This window comes from Cervus elaphus, chromosome 11, assembly GCF_910594005.1.
Source record: "Cervus elaphus chromosome 11, mCerEla1.1, whole genome shotgun sequence".
NCBI lineage: Eukaryota > Metazoa > Chordata > Mammalia > Artiodactyla > Cervidae > Cervus > Cervus elaphus.
This window is the reverse complement of record NC_057825.1, coordinates 84,164,790-84,184,552: the sequence shown is the minus strand read 5'-3', so window position 1 is coordinate 84,184,552 and position 19,763 is coordinate 84,164,790. Positions and strand designations below refer to the sequence as shown.

Here is a 19,763-nt window from a genome sequence, read left to right as displayed (position 1 = left end):
AAGAGAGATCATTTTATCAATTTGTTTTATTAACATATGTGCACAGGTTAAAGATTTGAATGGAAGAAAACTATAAAATGCGCTCCTATCTCTGATCACCATTTGCCCAGTTCTCTTTCCCTGAAGCAACCACTGCTACTGAAATTAAAAAGATCAGAGGGGTGGGATGGGGAGGGAGGTGGGAGAGATGCTCAAGTGGGAGGGGACATGGGTAAACCTGATTCATGTTGATGTTTGGTAGAAACCAACACAATACTGTAAAGCAATTATCCTTCAGTTAAACATAAATACAACAAAAATATTATAAGAGAGTCCTATGAATAACTGGGCTTATCTGGTGGCTCAGACGGTAAAAAATCCACCTACAAGGTAGGAGACTCAGGTTCAATCCCTGAGTCAGGAAGATCCCCTGGAAAAGGGAATGGCTATCCACTCCAGTATTCTTGCCTGGAGAATTTCATGGCCAGAAATTCCCTAAAGGGCTACAGTCCATGGGGTCACAAGGAGTCAAAAACCAACTGAGCAACTAACACTTTAACTTTTTTCATCAGTAACTGTATACTAACAAATTGGATAATCTAGATGAAATGAATAAATTCCTAAAAACACAGAACCTACTGAGACTAAACTATGAATAGAAAATCTGAATAGTTCTATAACTAGTAAGGAGAATGAATCGGTCATCAAAAATCTCACAACAAAGAAAAGCTCTGGACCTGATGCTTTCACTAGTGAGTTCCACTAAACATTTAAAGAAGAACTAATATCAATTCTTCTCAAGCTTTTTCTAAAAACTGAAAATTATGGGACACTTTTTAATTCATCCTATGAGACCAGCATTCCATAGATACCAAAACAAAGATGCTACAAGAAAAGGAAAGCACAGTTTCCCATATCGATACAATATCTCTTATGAACACCGATTGCAAAAAATCCTCAACAAAATATTAACAAATTGAATTCACTAGCATATTAAGATAATTACACACCATGACCAAATTGGATTTATTCCTATAATGCAAGGATGGTTACATACACAAGAATCAATTAATATAATATGCCATGTTAACAGAATGAAGGAGAAAAATACCACACGATCATCTCAGTTGAAGCAGAAAAAATACCTGACAAAATTCAACACCATTTCATGATAAAAATGCTCAAAAAACTAGATAGAGGAGAAAGCAAAATCACCCTAATAAAAGCCATACATGAAAAATCCACAACAAATGTCATACTCAATGGTGAAAGACTGAACGTGTTCCCTCTAAGATAAGGAGAAAGGCAAAGATGCCTGCTTTCACCACTTTTGTTCAACACAGTACTGGGAGTTCTAGCCAGAGCAATTAGGCAAGAAAAATAAGTAAAAATACAGTCCACTTTAACCTATGCACATGGAAAGGGAGAAATAAAATTATCTCTGTTTGCAGATAATGTGATCTTATATGTAGAAAATCCTAAGGATTCCACAACAAAACTGTAGAACTAATAAATGAATTCAGCAAAGTAGTAGGATCCAACTTCAATACACAAAAGTCAGTTGCATTTCTATACACTAACAATGAACAATCGGAAAAAGAAATTAAGGAAACAATTCCATTTACAGTAGTAACAAAAAGAATAAAATACTTAGGAATTAATCTTAACCAAGGAAGTAAAAGACTTGTATAATGAAAACTATAGAACATTAATTACTGAAAGAAACTAAAGAAGGTATAAACAAGTGGGAACATCACATGTTCATGAATTGGAAGACTTAGCATTGTTAAGATATCAATTCTATCCAAAGCAATCTACATATTCAGTGCACTATCAAAACCCCAATGACACTTTTTGCTGAAATGAAGAAAAAAATACAAAAATGTATATGGAATATTGAAGGACCCTGAATAGCTAAAGCAATCTTGAAAAAGAAGAGAAGCGTTGTAGGACTAGCATAGATACAGACATACACACCAATGGAACAGAATAGAGAGCCCCCAAATTAATGCTTATATATATATTGTTAAATGGTTTTCTTGCCAAGACCATTCAATGGGGAAAAGGCAGTCTCTCCAACAAATGGTGCCAGGAAAAGTGGATATCCACACACAAAAGAAAAAAGTTGGACCCTTACCAAATACCATATACAAAAATTAACTCAAGTGGATCAAAGATCTAAATGTAAGACCTAAAACTATTAAACTCTTAAAACATAGGACAAGAGCATCACAACGTTGGGTTTGGTAATGATTTCTTGAATATGGCACCCAAAAGCATAGACAACAAAAGAACAAAATAAGCAAATTGAACTCCATGAAAATTTAAACATTTTCTGCACCAAATAATACTATTCAAAAGAATAAAAAGGCAACCCTATCAAATGGGAAAAAATATTTGCAGATCATATATCTGGTAAGGGATTAATATCCAGAAAGTATAGAGAAACTTCTAAAATTCAACAACAATCAAAACACAATCTAATAAAAAACTGGGCAAAGGACTCCAACTGACATTTCTCCAAAGAAGATGTACAAATGGCCAATAAGCACATGAAAAGATGTTCAACATCACTAATCATTAGGGAAATGCAAATCAAAACTACAATGAGATACCACCTCACACCAGTTAGGATGACCTCCCTGTCGCTCATATAGTAAAGAATCTGCCTGCAATACAGGAGACCTGGATTCGATCCCTGGGTCGGAAAGATCCTCTGGAGAAGGGAATGGCAACCCACTCCAGTATTCTTGCCTGGAGAATCCCATAGACAGAGGAACCTGGTGGGCTACAGTCCGTGGGGTTGCAAAGAGTCGGACACAACTAAGCAACCAACACTACCACTGCTACTATCAAAAGAAACAGAAAATAATAAGTGCTGGGAAAATGTAGAAACACTAGAACCTTTGTCCACATATTAGTGGGAATGTAAAGTAATACAGCCACTCTGGAAAACAGTATGGAGTTTCCACAAAAAAAAATTAAAAATATAATTACCATATGATCCAATAATTTCATTTTTGGGTATAGACACAAAAGAATTGAAGACAGGGTCTCAAATAGTCTTACGTCCATGTACATAGCAACTTTATTCACAATAACTAAAACACAAAAGCAACCCATGTGTCCATCAGTGGATAAATAGATGAGGAAAATATGGTATATACCTACAATGGAATTATTCAGCCGAAAAAAAGGAAAGAAATTCTGACATATGCTACAATATGAGTGAGCCTTAAGAACATTATGCTATTTGAAATAGGCTAGTCACAAAAAGAAAATACTGTAAATGAAGTACTTAGAATAGTCAAAATCATAGAGCCAGAAACTAGAATGGCAGTTTCTAGGAGCTGGGGAAAGGGGAAGAATGGGGAGTTACTGTTTAATGGATCTGGAGTTTCAATTTTACAGACAAGAAGAATTCTTGAGATGGATAATGGTGATGATAGTATTTTATGGATGTATTTAATATTGCTGAAGTGTACACTTAAATATGGTTAAGATAAATTTTACATTTTTGTATTTTATCATACTTTTTAAAAAATGGAGGAAAAACACTAAAGAACCACACAAAATAAGGTGGCATTATTATTTATTACCAATGATGGGCTCTTTTCCAATTCTGGGCAGCAAGAGATTTAATTAAATTGGCTGGCTACTCTATTTATGCATACTTTTATCTCACAATCAGCCTTCCTTTACCTTACCAGAACTTCATATTCAGAACTCTATATTACCCCTCACAATTTATAAATCTATGAATCAGTAACTCATTCTTTTGGAAACCTCTATTCTGTTTTTGCTATAAACCTGGTGAGCACATGAGATAGTAAGTTTCCAACATCGCTGTGTACCCCACAGCTCCTTGACATTGAACTGCCTGCAGAAACTGTTTAACAATACTGGTGGTCATCCTTATCTCATTTCTGTAAAGGCTAAGAAAGGGTTTGAATTTTTTTCACACATTTCAAAAGGCATATTTACACTTGAAATGTGTGAGTAAATGAGCCAAGCAAAGAGAGAAAATGCAGTGGTAAGAAAGAAACCTCAGAACATTCTGATTCTAAGAGACCAAAGTGATTCTGGTTGCGCTCCATTACTGATGAGTCAGCACTTGTGGGATATTTCCTCTGGGGTTAGTATGTTTCCTGGAATCCTGTTGTTTTTTATCCATCCACCCCTTTGTGTGAAGGTCAGGTCTACCATGCCTTCTTAAGTTGTAGGACAGATCTGAGAGCCCTTTTCTCTGCAATTCCATCTTCCCTTTGTTGACTATTCATAATGCTTATTGAAATACAATCCACGTCATAAAATACACCTCTGGAAGTATACAATTCAGTAGCTTTTAGAGTATTCACAGATTGTCTTCATTTTGTTTCCTTTCTTAATTTCCTCGGGAAAAGAAAGAGCCCTAACTACTCACTCATGGATTCAATATATTTATCAAGCCCATAAAAGATCAAATAAAAATTTCTGCCTTCATGGAGCTTGCATTCCAGTGGAGAACACAAACAATAAATAAATACAATAAGCAAAGTACAGAGTATGTTAGAGGTGGTAAGTGACTGGAAAAAAAAAAGATAATAGGGAAAGGATGATGCTTGGTGGTACTCAGTCATGTCCAACTCTTGGGGCCCCATGGACTATAGCCTGCCAGGCTCCTCTGTCCATGGGATTTTTCCAGCCAAGAGTACTGCAGTGGGTTGCCATTTCCTTCTCCAGGGGATCTTCCCAACTCACGGGTTGAACTTGCGTCTCTTGCATTGGCTGGTGAATTCTTTAGCACCTGCACCACTTGGTAGGGTGTGCCAATTGATGGTGGATGGGAGAGGGATTGCAATTTTAAGCTGAGTGATTAGGGGAAATCTCAGGAGAAGATATCATTCAGCAAAGACCTAAAAGAAATGAGGGAGCAAACCCTGTTCTGATCTGGGGGAAGGCCATCCAGGTAGAGTTAACAGTAAGTGCAGAGACCCTGCAGAGAAGGCAGTGGCACCCCACTCTGGTACTCTTGCCTGGAAAACCCCATGGACGGAGGAGCCTGGATTGGCTGCAATCCACGGGGTCGCTAAGAGTCTGGCACGACTAAGCGACTTCACTTTCACTTTTCACTTTCATGCATTGGAGAAGGAAATGACAACCCACTCCAGTGTTCTTGCCTGGAGAATCCCAGGGACAAAGGAGCCTTTGGGCTGCCATCTATGGGGTTGCATAGAGTCAGACATGATTGAAGTGACTTAGCAGCAGCAGCAGAGACCCTGAAGGGAGAAGTGTGTCCAGAGCTTATTAAGTGAGAAGGAGAATGGAGGGAAGCGAGGTCAGAGGGCCAAAGGTGGCCAAATCTCATGGAGTCCTGAGCCACTTGCCAGGATTTTGGCTTTTCTTCTAAGATAGAGAACCACGGAAGTTTTGATCTGAGGAATGCCGTGAACTGATTTGCTTTGAAGAGGATCACAGTGGCTGCTGTGTGGACTTCAGTTTGGAGGGGAAGAAGGAGACAGCCTAATTAGGAGGTTAATTGCTTTAATCCAGGTGAGAGGGGGCATGGCCTGGACCAGATGGGAATGGTAAAGATAGGATGAAGTGGTCAGAGTCTGGATAAATTATGAACGTAGAGTCAACAGTCTTGGTTGATGGAAAAGATGTGCAGGACAAGAGAAAGAGAAATCTAGAATGACTCACAGACAAAGCAACCTAGATGTACATTGACAGATATGAATGGACAAAGACGTTGTGGTACCTATACACAATGGAATATTACTTAGCTATAAAAAGGAATACACTTGAATCAGTTCTAATGAGGTGAATGAACCTAGAGCCTATTACACAAAGTGAAGTCAAAAAGAGAAAAACAAATATTGTATATTAATACATATATATGGAATCTAGGAAGATGGTACTGATGAACCCATTTGCAGAGCAGCAGTGGAAACACAGACATAGAGAACAGACTGTGGACACACTGTGGGAAGGAGAGGGTGGGACAAATGGACAAAGTAGCATGGAAACATATAAATTATCATATGTAAAATAGATAGCCAGTGGGACTTTGCTGAATGACTCAGGGAACTCAAACCAGTGCTCTGTGACAGCCTAGAGGAGTGGGATGGGGTGGGAGGTGGGAAGGAGATTCAAGTGGGAGCGGAAGGGGGCATATGTATATCTTGGCTGATTCATGGTGGATGTATGGCAGTAACCAACACAATATTGTAAAGCAATTATCCTTCAATGAAAAAATTAATTAATAAAAAAAATTTTTAAAGTCCAGTGCCAGATGGCAACAGCCAATTGGTGAAGCTAATTAGGTGGGTCAGGAAGCAGATTAATATACTGCATTTATCCCAACAGGAGAGCTAGAATTTTAAGCCTGAAAACATGTGAGCTGATCTGCATCTTCTCAAACTAGTAAAAGACCAAAAAAAAAATTTTACTTGTTATCACATTATTTCCAAAATACAAGTCAGCTAATTAAATGTCAAATTGCCGATCATATACAGGGTATGATTATTTCTATTTTGAAGGAAAAAAACATTTTCCTTTTACTTAGCTAGTGGTCAACTACCTTAATTGGGAAATTTAACACATTACAGCTGTTGCTGGAAATTAGCAAAGGGACAGTTCTGCTTGAGGTTACTCTTCCTGCCTAAATTTGTTTGTAATAAAGCCTTCAGCTACCATTTTTATTTAAGTTGATAGTATCAAGTGCTTGTATTACTACACTAGCTATAATCTAATAACTGCTTTTCGTTAATAAACTCTGCACAGAACTGTATCTATTTATTAATTATATGCTTGCTCTAGACGTAGCTAGTACCAGATTGTGTTTCTCTTTCCAAATCTCCAGGCAGTGACATCACTTTGGTGACTTCAGAATCACCCATGGTGGGAGGATTTATGCCATAGATATTGACAAATGCTTTAAATCAGAACTTCTTTTCCAGACAGCAGGTTTCCTAGCACACCAGTGGACATAGCAGGGGGTAGAGTTATGAATGCCAGCTAAAACCTAAAAGCCACTCAGCAGTGGCAGGCAGGAGGTGAGGGGGTGGGGAGGGAATACAGTGGGGGCCATCTGCCCCAGAGAGGAGGAGAGCTTTATCACTGACATTGTTTAGAATTGCTAGTTTATAAGGATAATAAAGAGCAGACCAACTTTAAGTCTTTAAATTCTCTATAGACCGTATTCTTCCATATGGCCTAAGCCCAGGGTAGATCCTTCCCACCAACTGCCACCTCCATTCTAATCCTACTCACTGCCTGGTTACCACATGTGTAACCTCTAATTTACCTTTGTAAGCCTTTGTTTCCTCATTTGTTCAACGGGGATCATAAAATCTGCTACTTAGCTTGCTGTGCAGATTCTAGACAATATAGTATGCACAGTTTTCATTCAATTAATGGTGGTTATTCACACCATATGAATAACCTAAGGTTCCTCATAGTCTTAGGAGAAGTTGGAACCTCTATGGATCAATAGCATCTTTGTATCCACTGTGCTTTCCAACCTCTGAGCATCTTTAAATGCTGTTTACCTCAACTTGGAGCCACTTCGTCTCCTATTTTCATCTCTCAGAGTTAACCCAGTTGCTGCCACCTTCACGAGACTTTCTCTTATTCCCACAGCTGACATAATCTCTCTTTCCTCTAAAATTCTTGGGGACTTCTTGACAGCTCTCTGGATTAGAATCTGAATTTTAACAGGATCCCCAGATATGTACATTAAGTTTTAGGAAGGCTTGTTCTAAATCACTCAAACTTGGCTGTACATTGGAATTACCTGTGAAGTTTTGAAAAAGCCTGATGCCTAGATAGATCCCACTCTCGAGATTCTGATTCAATTAGTCTGAGATGCAGCCCGGGCATCAGGGCCTTCCAAAACTCCCAGATGATACTAATATGTGGCTAAGTTTGAGAACTACTGGTCCATAAACTCCCCTTATTCTCCCTTTTGGGGCCTGCACACTCTCTAATGTTAGAGTCATTTTTGTCCACATACATTTTCTCACTTCTATCAAACTGTGTCTTTTAAGAGCAGAACTATTTATTAATTCAACTTTTATAAACTCATCACTAGGCATATAATAGGAGTTTGGTAAATGTTTATTGAAAAAACAGTGAATGAATTGCTTTTGTAATCTAGAACAGTTTGTAATCTAAAAGTGTTCTGTAAATGCCATAAGTGTGACTTTTGTCCTAATTGGAAGACTGGTTGAACGTATCCAGGAAATTGTGGAATTATTTCCTCTTTAGTCTAAGACCACATCTCTGAAGAAGAGGAGGCTGGCGGCTAGAATGGGTTTTCTGAGAATAGCCTCTCGGTACCACGACAGCTGACCTCCGCCATCTCCATGTGTTGTTTACAGAGAGCCACAGCTTGAAATCTTGAGACTCCAGAGGGCAATGCAAAAGGAGGCCGCCCCTCCCTACACTCTGCACATGCAATTCAGAACTGCTGGCTGAAACACGATGATGTTATTGTTTCTTCCTCTCTAGGGTGCCATTTTGATATTTATGGGGATTGTTGTCCTCACTATGAAGGCATCTGTTATTGAAATGTTCCTTGGTAAGTACTTTTATATGTGTATCTGGATACGCTTTTAACATTCTCCTAATGTCCAAAGACTCTTGCCAAGAGGCTTAATCCAAGACAGAGCATATAAACAGTTCAGTGTATCTTTTTAGGATAAACATTTTGGAGAGATGTTTAACTGAGAATGTTAAATGTAGATTACATTTAGGATGTATGTCTATATATTTTTTTACATAAAGCAAATATATATTGCAGATGTATGTCTACATATTACATATTAAGCATACATACATAAACACATATTTGTGTGTGTGTATATTATTCAGCAATGGGCAAATATTTCAGATAAAGTATATTGACAGATTCTGAATTTAGGAAACTTATTTCTTAATTTCTCAAAAAAAAATAATTCTTATCTCTGACGTGACCTTGTTGTTGTTGTTCAAATGCTGAGTACGACATTTTGTGAACCCATGGACTGCAGCATGCCAGGGTTCCCTGTCCTTCACTATCTCCCAGAGTTTGCTCAAACTCATGTCCATTGAGTTGGTGATGCCATCCAATCATCATATCCTCTGTCATTCCCTTGTCCTATTTGCCTTCAATTTTTCCCATCATCAGGGTCTTTTCCTTATGGCTCAGCTGATAAAGAGTCTGCCTGCAATGTGGGAGACTTGGGTTTGATCCCTGGGTTGGGAAGATCTCCTGGAGAAGGGAAAGGCTACCCACTCCAGTATTCTGGCCTGGAGAATTCCATGAACTGTATAGTCCATGGTGTTGCAAAGAGTCGGACATGACTGAGCAACTTTCACACACACATACACACACACACACACACACACATACACACACAGGGTCTTTTTCAAATGAGTCAGCTCTTTGCATCAGGTGGCCAAAACATTGGAGCTTCAGCTTCAGCATCAGTCCTAGTGAATCAGGACTGATTCACTAGAATCAGTCCAGGGCTGATTTCCTTTAGGATTGACTAGTTTAATCTCCTTGCTGTCCAAGGGACTCTCAAGAGTCTTTTCCAACACCACAGTTCAAAAGCACCAATTCTTCAGCGCTCAGCCTTCTTTATGGTCCAACTCTCACATCCATACATGACTACCGGAAAAACCATAGCTTTGACTATACAGACCTTTGTCGAAAAAGTAATGTCTCTGCTTTGCAATTTGCTATCTAGGTGTGCCATTGGCAACTCATACTTTAGGAGATGAAATCCTTTAAACTTATCACCAGAGAACACAATTTGGGGTAGGCCCTTAAGGAGCAACAAGTAAGCCTGCTGAAAGAAAGAAAAGTGATGATGGGTTTGGCACTCAGCCCAAGAGTAATCTTCTGTTAATCTTGGCCCTAAAGGACTGTGGCCACTCTGTGTCAGGCAGAGTGATCTTATAGGCCGTTGTGAAGCTGTTACCAGGGAAGGGTGCAAAGGCCTTTTAGACAGTATTAGTTTGCTAGAGCTGCCATAACAAAATACCACAAACTCGGTGTCTTAGAACAATGAAATTTTATTCTTTCACAATTCTAGAGGCTAGAAGTCCAAAATCAAGGTGTCAGCAGGGCCAATTCCTTTAGAAGGAAATAAGTTCTATGCCTCTCTTCTAGCTGCTGGTAGTTTGCTGGCAATCTTTGGCATTCCTTGGCCTCACCCCAATCTATGCCTTCACCTTCACATGGCGTTCTCCCTCTGAGTGTGTCTGTATCTATATCCAAATTTCCTCCTTTGTAACCCCAGTCTTATTGGATTAGGAGCCCAGTATTACCTCATCTTTGGGCTTCCCCGTGACTCAGTGGTAAGGAATCTACCTACCAATGCTTGTGTCAGGGGTTCAATCCTTGGGTTAGGAAGATCCCCTGGAGAAGAAAACAGCAACCCACTCCATTTTCCTCCCCAGAAGATTCCATGGACAGAGGAGCATGGCAGGCTATAGCCCATGGAGTCACAAAGAGTCAGACACGGCTGAGCCCACACATGACTTCATCCTAACTTAACTAATTACAGCTGCAACCACTATATCTACAATCAAGGTCACATTCTGAGGTTGTGGGGGCTAGGACTTCAACATGAAGTCCAACATGAAGTCCTATGAATGTAGGAGGTAGGGAAGGGACACAATTCAACCCATAATACACTCAGAATGCACAAGGTCTGTGCAGAGGGAGTCTACACAGCAGAACTGAGGACTGGAGGAGAAAGAGGTGACACAGCTGGAAAGGTAAGGGGATTCCTGGCATGCTGGTAGGAGACTGGGCTAGGATGCTAGGGGAATCTTGTCCTGACTCCACCACTAACTTAGCAAGGAATATTCACGTTAAGAGTACAGGGTCCTTTGTTCCCACCTTGCCCTTCTGAGAGGCGTCTGTGTCCCCTGTACTAACCTGTAGGTTAGTAGAGGTGGACACGGTGGGATGGAGGTGGGGCAGGAGGTCAGGCATAGGAAGGATTTAGCCACAGTAAAACAAACAGAACAAAACAGAAACCCTGAGGCCAGTTCCCATTTGCCATGTCCCCCACATTGTGGACCAAGAAGAACTTGACTGTCCTTCTTTGACCTGCCCTTCTGCAAAATCCATTTCTGCTCAGGGTTGGCTCATCCCAAAAGTAAGAAATCAAAGTGGAAAAAGGAGATTCCTATTACAAAGTTCTTTCTCTATGTCCTTACATGCCCCCCTCCCTACCATCTTTTTATGCATCTGCTTGTCTCCATCCCAGGACCATTTCTCTCAAGTTCCCCATAACCCTCTTCAGTACCGTGACAGCCTCCCTGTCCCACATCCTTATCCAACTCATTCTCCACCACACCCCGATTAATCTCCCTAAAGCCCGTATCTGATTCCACTCTCCTGATTTAACACTCAATGTTTTCCTTTTGTCTTTACGGTGGAGCCCAGGCCTCTTAAAGCGCTTTGCTTGCTGACGAGGCCTCTCTGATATGGCTCTTTCCATCCTTTCCTGCTCTCCTCTCAATCACAGAGCCCAATCCTGGCTTCCAAGGACCTGGAATGTGCCGATCCTCTCATTCCCCTGAAAGTTGAGTCATTTACTTCCCGGACTTTGACTATGTGGTTCCCTGTCCTAGAATATTCTTCCTCTCACCCCACACATCCTAACAGTCCTCCAGGAAGCTTCCTCTGCCCTCCAATTGATCAGACCATCTTCCTGCGAGCTTCCCTGGAGCCCTGTATTGATTATAAGCTCATCATATTGTATTCACCTCATCAGGAGTCTGCTACCCCGACATTCACTGAGCATCACCAAGCGCAGGAGCTGTGTCTTGCTCACTGATGCATTTTAAGTCCTCAGCACATCTTACAGGCACTCAAGAAACTTTGCCAAATAAAGTTATTCTCTCAGGGATGTTGGATATTTCGGGTTTCAGAGTCTGAGTCTGAGTCTGAGTCTGCACACCACAATTCCTCTCTGTGAGTTTTTCCCCCACACCAAGTGATTCCTCAACGCCAGCTGGGTGTCCGACAACTCAGTTCAATTCTGACACCATCTACCTGGAGATAGCATCAGATTCCACAGGTAAAGGCTCAGTCTCACACACACACACACACACTCCAGATGCCAACTGCAAGTCAGGTTCTCACCTGCTCTTCTGACAGATTGGCCACAAATCAGAGGTTCCCATGACCTGCTCCTTGGGTTTGATTAATTTTCTGGAGCAGCTCACAGACCTCAGGAAACTAGTTTATTCACTAGATTACCAATTTATTACAAAGATATTAAAGGATACAAATCAACAGCCAGATAAAAGAGATACATAGGGCAAGGTACTGAACAAAGGAGCTTCTGTCCCCACGGAATTTGGGCCCAGCACAGTGGCACATGGAAGAGCTCTGGTTTCTCAACATGGAAGCCCTTTGAACCCCCTCTTTGGGATTTTCATGGAGGCTTCATTACATAGACATGATTGATTAACTCACTGGCCATTGGTGATTGATTCAACCTCCAGCCCCTCTTTCCTCCTGGGAAATCAGGAGATGGGAATAAATTCCAACCCTCTATTCTGGGTTGGTTCCCCTGGCAACCAGCTCCATCATCTTCAGGGATTTTCAAAAGCCACCTCATTAACATAAACAGTTGTAACTGAAAGGGGCTTGTTTATGAGTCACAAGACATCCATTTCACCTTTATGACTCTGATTTCAGGAACTGAGGACAAGAAATCAAATATTATAACAAAAGATGCTTCCATTGCTCTTATCACTGAGGATATTCCAGGTGTTTAGGGAGCTGTTAGCCAGGAACTTGGCCAAAAGGCCAAAATGTGTATTTATAATAAATTACCATATCACACAGAACCATCCAGTGATCCCCCAAAAGCCCTCTAAATTAATGTCAATTAAGTGTTTAACAAATACATATCAGAGCTAGCATATTTGCTCTAAATATGTGTAAATTTATGACGTAGCAGAATTTAATGCTGCCAACTGTCATCAGAGCACCACGTAAATCAACAGCTGCACTGATGGGGAGAAAGGAGCCTAAAAAGCCTAAGGCTGCACCAGAAACATGCATTCTGGCTCCAACTTCTGTCCCCACCACCTCCAAAACAGCAGATTTAGCCAAGATATCAATCTTGACCTTGGTTTCTTTTCTATAAAATAAAAAAAATGACCTCCAAAGCTCCTCCCAGCTTCAATATTCAGTGATCTGAAGCATAATTTATTGATTTATGTGATTATAGAGAATAAGTTGTCTTGTTTCTGCCCTGGAGCTCTGATGCATTTGATGGTAGATGTTTCATTGAATATGCAACTCCAAAACGAAGCATAGGGGAAATTTGAGCTGATTTAAAATGATCTGCATTATAAATCAGTTTTTAGGAAGGCACTGTGAACTCTGTTAAAGAGAACCAGAGCTGGACAGTATTTAAAGCAGTAAAAACAGATTTTAATCAGAAACCACCGCGAGAGGGGAAAGGAGAGACAGTGTTATACTGGGCTCAACTCCGAATACAACAAGGAAAAATGGGGATTTATAGCCAAGGAGCAGGTTGCAGAGGTCAGGGAATGGAAAAGGCTGAGAGGATAGCAAGAGAATAGGGAGATTCTTGCAAAACTGACTAGACAGGGTTCTTGCTAAAGGTAGACCAGAATGATCAGATATCAAGAGTGGAAGATTCTCTCTGAACAAGATTCTTGCTAAAACCACATGATGGAGGCCCTACAAGGACAGACACAAGCCCAAGGTCAAAGCCTCATTGAGAAGAGGGCTTAGAGGAGCCTGATAAAACTGGTCAAGGAGAGAGTACTTGTTAACACCACCTGAGTTAGTATCCTGAGTGGCACTAAGGGATCGAACAGGAAGTTGATGGGCTAGAATGAGGCATTCTTATAAAAGTTCTAGATACATATTAAGCATTCAGTACCAGTAACGCTGAAGAAGCTGAAGTTGAACGGTTCTATGAAGACCTACAAGACCTTCTAGAACTAACACCCAAAAAGATGTCCTTTTCATTATATTGGACTGGAATGCAAAAGTAGGAAGTCAAGAAACACCTGGAGTAACAGGCAAATTTGGCCTTGGAGTACAAAATGAAGCAGGGCAAATACTAATACAGTTTTGCCAAGAGAACGCACTGGTCATAGCAAACACCCTCTTCCAACAACAAAAGAGAAGACTCTACACATGGACATCACCAGATGGTCAACACTGAAATCAGATTGATTATATTCTTTGCAGCCAAAGATGGAGAAGCTCTATACAGTCAGCAAAACAAGACTGGGAGCTGACTGTGGTTCAGATCATGAACTCCTTATTGCCAAATTCAGACTTAAATTGAAAAAAGTAGGGAAAACCACTAGACCATTCAGGTATGACCAAAATCAAATCCCTTATGATTATACAGTGGAAGTGAGAAATAGATTTAAGGGACTAGATCTGATAGAGTGCCTGATGAACTATGGACGGAGGTTCGTGACATTGTACAGGAGACAGGGATCAAGACCATTCCCATGGAAAAGAAATGCAAAAAAAGCAAAATGGCTGTCTGAGGAGGCCTTACAAATAGCTGTGAAAAGAAGAGAAGTGAAAAACAAAGGAGAAAAGGAAAGATTCCCATTTGAATGCAGAGTTCCAAAGAATAGCCAGGAGAAATAAGCAAGCCTTCCTCAGCGATCAATGCAAAGAAATAGAGGAAAACAACAGAATGGGAAAGACTAGAGATCTCTTCAAGAAAATTAGAGATACCAAGGGAACATTTCATGCAAAGATGGGCTCGATAAAGGACAGAAATGGTATGGACCTAACAGAAGCAGAAGATATTAAGAAGAGGTGGCAAGAATACACAGAACTGTACAAAAAAGATCTTCATGACCCAGATAATCACGATGGTGTGATCACTCACCTAGAGCCAGACATCCTGGAATGTGAAGTCAAGTGGGCCTTAGAAAGCATCACTATGAACAAAGCTAGTGGAGGTGATGGAATTCAAGTTGAGCTATTTCAAATCCTGAAAAATGATGCTGTGAAAGTGCTGCACTCAATATGCCGGCAAATTTGGAAAACTCAGCAGCAGCAACTGGAAAAGGTCAGTTTTCATTCCAATCCCAAAGAAAGGCAATGCCAAAGAATGCTCGAACTACTACACAAGTGCACTCATCTCACATGCTAGTAAAGTAATGCTCAAAATTCTCCAAGCCAGGCTTCAGCAATACCTGAACCACGAACTTCCAGATGTTCAAGCTGGTTTTAGAAAAGGCAGAGTAACCAGAAAGCAACTTGTCAACATCCGCTGGATCATCGAAAGAGCAAGAGAGTTCCAGAAAAACATCTATTTCTGCTTTATTGACTATGCCAAAGCCTTTGACTGTGTGGATCACAATAAACTGTGGAAAATTCTGAAAGAGATGGGAATACCAGACCACCTGACCTGCCTCTTGAGAAACCTATATACAGGTCAGGAAGCAACAGTTAGAACTGGACGTAGAAAAACAGACTGGTTACAGATAGGAAAAAGAGTACGTCAAGGCTGTATATTGTCACTCTGCTTATTTAACTTATATGCAGAGTACATCATGAGAAAAGCTGAGCTGGAAGAAGCACAAGCTGGAATCAAGATTGCCAGGAGAGATATCAATAACCTCAGATATGCAGATGACACCACCATTATGGTAGAAAGTGAAGAGGAACTGAAAAGCTTCTTGATGAAAGTGAAAGAGTAGAGTGAAAAAGTTGGCTTAAAGCTCAACATTCAGAAAACTAAGATCATGACATCTCTGGCCCCATCACTTCATGGGAAATAGATGGGGAAACAGTGGAAACAGTGACAGACTTTATTTTGGGGGGCTCCAAAATCACTGCAGATGGTGATTGCAGCCATGAAATTAAAAGACGCTTACTCCTTGGAAGGAAAGTTATGACCAACCTAGACAGCATATTAAAAGGTAGAGACATTACTTTGTCAACAAAGTTTCGTCTAGTCAAGGCTATGGTTTTTCCAGTGGTCATGTATGGATGTGAGAGTTGGACTGTGAAGAAAGCTGAGCACCAAAGAATTGATGCTTTTGAACTGTGGTGTTGGGGAAGACTCTTGAGAGTCCCTTGGGCTGCAAGGAGATCTAACCAGTTCATCCTAAAGGAGATCAGTCCTGGGTGTTCATTGGAAGGATTGATGCTGAAGCTGAAACTCCAGTACTTTGGCCACCTGATGCGAAGAGTTGACCCATTGGAAAAGACCCTGATTCTGGGAGTAATTGGGGACAGGAGGAGAAGGGGACGACAGAGGATGAGATGGCTGGATGGCATCACTGACTCGATGGACATGAATTTGGGTAAACTCCGGGAGTTGGTGATGGACAGAGGCCCGGCGCTCTGCGATTCATGGGGTCGCAAAAAGAGTCGGACGTGACTGAGCAACTGAACTGAACTGAACTGAAGTATTTACTAATTTGATCACTGGCTAGATGTTATGGCATTTCATGTCTTTCCTTGAATGTAAATGGATTCTGATTATAATTTATTACCAACAGGAAAAGCGGAACACAAGTGCCTATTAACCGTGCTAATGTTTTAGAAAGCATTTTTCATTATTACATCAATATGATATCAATATGACCAAATTAAAGAACCATTGTCTTTTTCTAATGAGAAAAGAAACATTCTACAAAAAATATAGAATATATATATATGTGTGTGTGTATATATGTGTGTAAGAAATATACTTTAAAATGGGAAAAACACAGAAAATATAAAATAGGAATTATAATTTCACCATTATTAACATTTTGGGATATTTTTGTTCCAGGTATTTCTCTCTGTATATGTTCTAATTTTGTCAGAATCAAGCTTACGATTAGAGCTTTCCAGGTCATTTAATCTTCTGCTACACATCATTCATAATAAATGCTTTGCTTGTTGTAGTCACTAAGTCATGTCAGACTCTTTGTGCCATGCACTGTACGGAGCCCATGGAGCCCACCAGGCTCCTCTGCCCATGGAATTTCCCAGCCAAGAATACTGAAGCAGGTTGCTATTTCCATCTCCAGGGAAATTTCCCAACTCAGAGATCAAACCACTTCTCCTGCTTGGCAGGCAGAATCTTTACCACTGAACCACCTGTGAAGCCCCGATAAATGCTTCAGTTCAGTCAGTTCAGTCGCTCAGTCATGTCCGACTCTTTGCAACCCCATGAATCGCAGCACGCCAGGCCTCCCTGTCCACCACAAACTCCCCGAGTTTACTCAGACTCATGCCCATCGAGTCGCTGATGCCATCCAGCCATCTCATCCTCTGTTGTCCCCTTCTCCTCCTGCCCCCAATCCCTCCCAGTGTCAGAGTCTTTTCCAACGAGTCAACTCTTCGCATGAGGTGGCCAGAGTACTGGAGTGTCAGCTTCAGCATCTTAGGATTCCCCTACTGTTGGGACATGCTCAACCTTTCATCACTCCCAGATTGCTATTAGAAATAGCGCTCTGGTACCTCCTTAGTGGGCCAGCGGTTTAGACTCACTGTTTCCACTGTAGTAGGCACAGGTTCTATCCCTAGTAGGAGAACTAAGACCCTGCATGCAGTGTGGTGCAGCTGAGAAAAAAAAAAGGTAGAAAGGAAAAGAAATAATGCTGTAATGAACATCTTTTACATAAATTTAAATCCTTGTCTATATTTCTGATTCAGTTCAGTTCAGTCGCTCAGTCGTGTCCAACTCTTTGCAACCCCCTGGACTGCAGCACGCCAGGCCTCCCTGTTCATCACCAACTCCCAGAGTTTACTCAAACTCATGTCCATTGAGTCAGTGATGCCATCCAACCATCTCATCCTCTGTCGTCCCCTTCTCTTCCCGCTTTCAATCTTTCCCAGCATTAGGGTCTTTTCAAATGAGTCAGCTCTTTGTATCAAGTGGCCTAAGTATTGGAGTTTCAGCTTCAACATCAGTCCTTCCAATGAATATTCAGGACTGATTTCCTTTAGGATGGACTAGTTGGATCCTAGTTGGATATTTCTGGCAATAACTTGGGATATATTACTAGGTATATATATTTTTAGGACAAAGAATAGAAATGTTTTTAAGGCTACTGAAATGTACTGCCCATGGCTTTCCAGGATGACTCTACCTGCTCAGAATTTATTAACCATGTACTAGACTGCCCTAATCCCAAATCCATACCAGGAATAACTATAATCCTGAGTTCAATATTCAGTACACAATATGAGAAAATATAATGTCATTTTGCTTTTGCCTGCATTTTTTAATCATTAATGAGATTTAACATTGTTTCAAGCTAACTCATTTGTGTTTTCTCTATAAATTATCTGGATGATAATGTATTTAAACTGTTGAAGTTTTAAGCAATTGCACCTCAGACATCTTAACCATCCTGATGGCCACATTAGAGAGAAAGAGAAGTAGAGGAAAAATTTTATTTGAAAAAATAATTTTAAATATTTACTTTGTTTTGAAATGTCAAGCATGACTAGTGAAAGGTGAGAACTTTTCATGTTAATCAAAATTGGAACACTGAATTTTTTAAAACTGAGAAGTACTGTTGCAGAGTTGGTAAATCATGATTGCCCTGGAACTTCAGACTCTAGACTTGATCTCCTCAAAACCTCTAGATTCTAATGGCCTCAGTGGCCAGATAACTAACTACTCCCATGTAAGTGCTTTCAGACCTGTGTTCTGCTTTGACTTTGAAGTGAGCATCAGACATCCATCTCTGTGCTCTGTCTGTTCCTATGAACAGGAATACAAGACAGATTTTCCTCTCACCCCAATTCTATATGCAATAGAATTCCATTGCAATTCCAAGGTACCAAGAAGGGCCCTAATGATAAGGAATGAAGACTTGCTTCAGGGCACAAGCACTTTCACAGCCTTACTGACCAGCCCACCCCTTGAGGAGTGGTTTCTGGGCAGCTTTAATAACAAGCATCTAAGCTGAGGGGAGGGCCTCTGTCTACCACTGAAAATAATGACTTTATTAACCACTGCTGTAAAACCAAACACAGTTCTGCATGTTTTCAGCCTGGAGGGTCTTGGGTGAGCAAAAGCAAGTGATGGGGTGGTCTTACTGAAATATTTATAGTCCTAATGATACTGAGACTTATAAACCACTCGCCACAGGCACACAGCCCCAGAAGGACAGAACTTGGTTTTCCACCAAGAACTGATAACCAAATTTATTACTATTTAGCTCTTTCTACTTAACTTGCATCATTTTTTCTATATATTTATTATCCTTTTTTTTTTTTTTTAATTCTAGAATTCTAGCTATTTATTTTTGTGTATAAAATGAAGATGCGGTCTTTGGATAGAGTTAAATGACACAGAGGCTACTATAAAAATCAGACCTCCAGGACACTCACACCCACCCAAACCCCAGAAGTAAATAACACCTAAAAAATGTCTGCCTTCATTCTGCTTGGCTAGACTTTTGGTTTTCACTCAGTTCTCTTTTATGGTTCTGTTCTTGCAGGACATGGTATGTCAACTGTCCAGGCCTCAACGAGTGCTAAACAGTCAGAACTGGGGATAATTCATGAGGTACATCACTGGCACAGTCTAGCTAGAGAATCATAAGATATATAAAATTTTTCTTAATCAACACTTGGTGACATTGCCACTTTTTCCTTCAAAGATAGTTGCCAATTAAAGAATTCCTAAGTCCTGATTTATGCCTTAATCAAGCATCTATGTTCGGTTACATAAAAATTTTAAAAAGCACATAAAGTAGGAAGTAAAATGTCTGTTTTAATTATTCTACTGACTCATGTTCACCTCCAGAATCCCAACTCCACCCAG

General features: G+C 40.4%; 1 protein-coding gene across 3 annotated transcripts in view; it reads left to right on the top strand.

Annotated features, from left to right (window-relative positions):
* The window catches only part of VIT (vitrin), a 118,847-nt gene that overhangs the window by 17,150 nt on the left and 81,934 nt on the right, over positions 1-19,763 (top strand). For 2 of the 3 annotated variants that reach the window (XM_043918246.1, XM_043918245.1), the window contains exon 2: positions 8,473-8,542. In XM_043918246.1, coding sequence (XP_043774181.1) covers positions 8,491-8,542 — 52 coding nt within the window. In that variant the 5' untranslated portion in view covers positions 8,473-8,490. Of the gene's footprint in view, positions 1-8,470; positions 8,543-19,763 lie in introns of those variants that run through there. The other variant, XM_043918247.1, reaches the window with a different exon arrangement.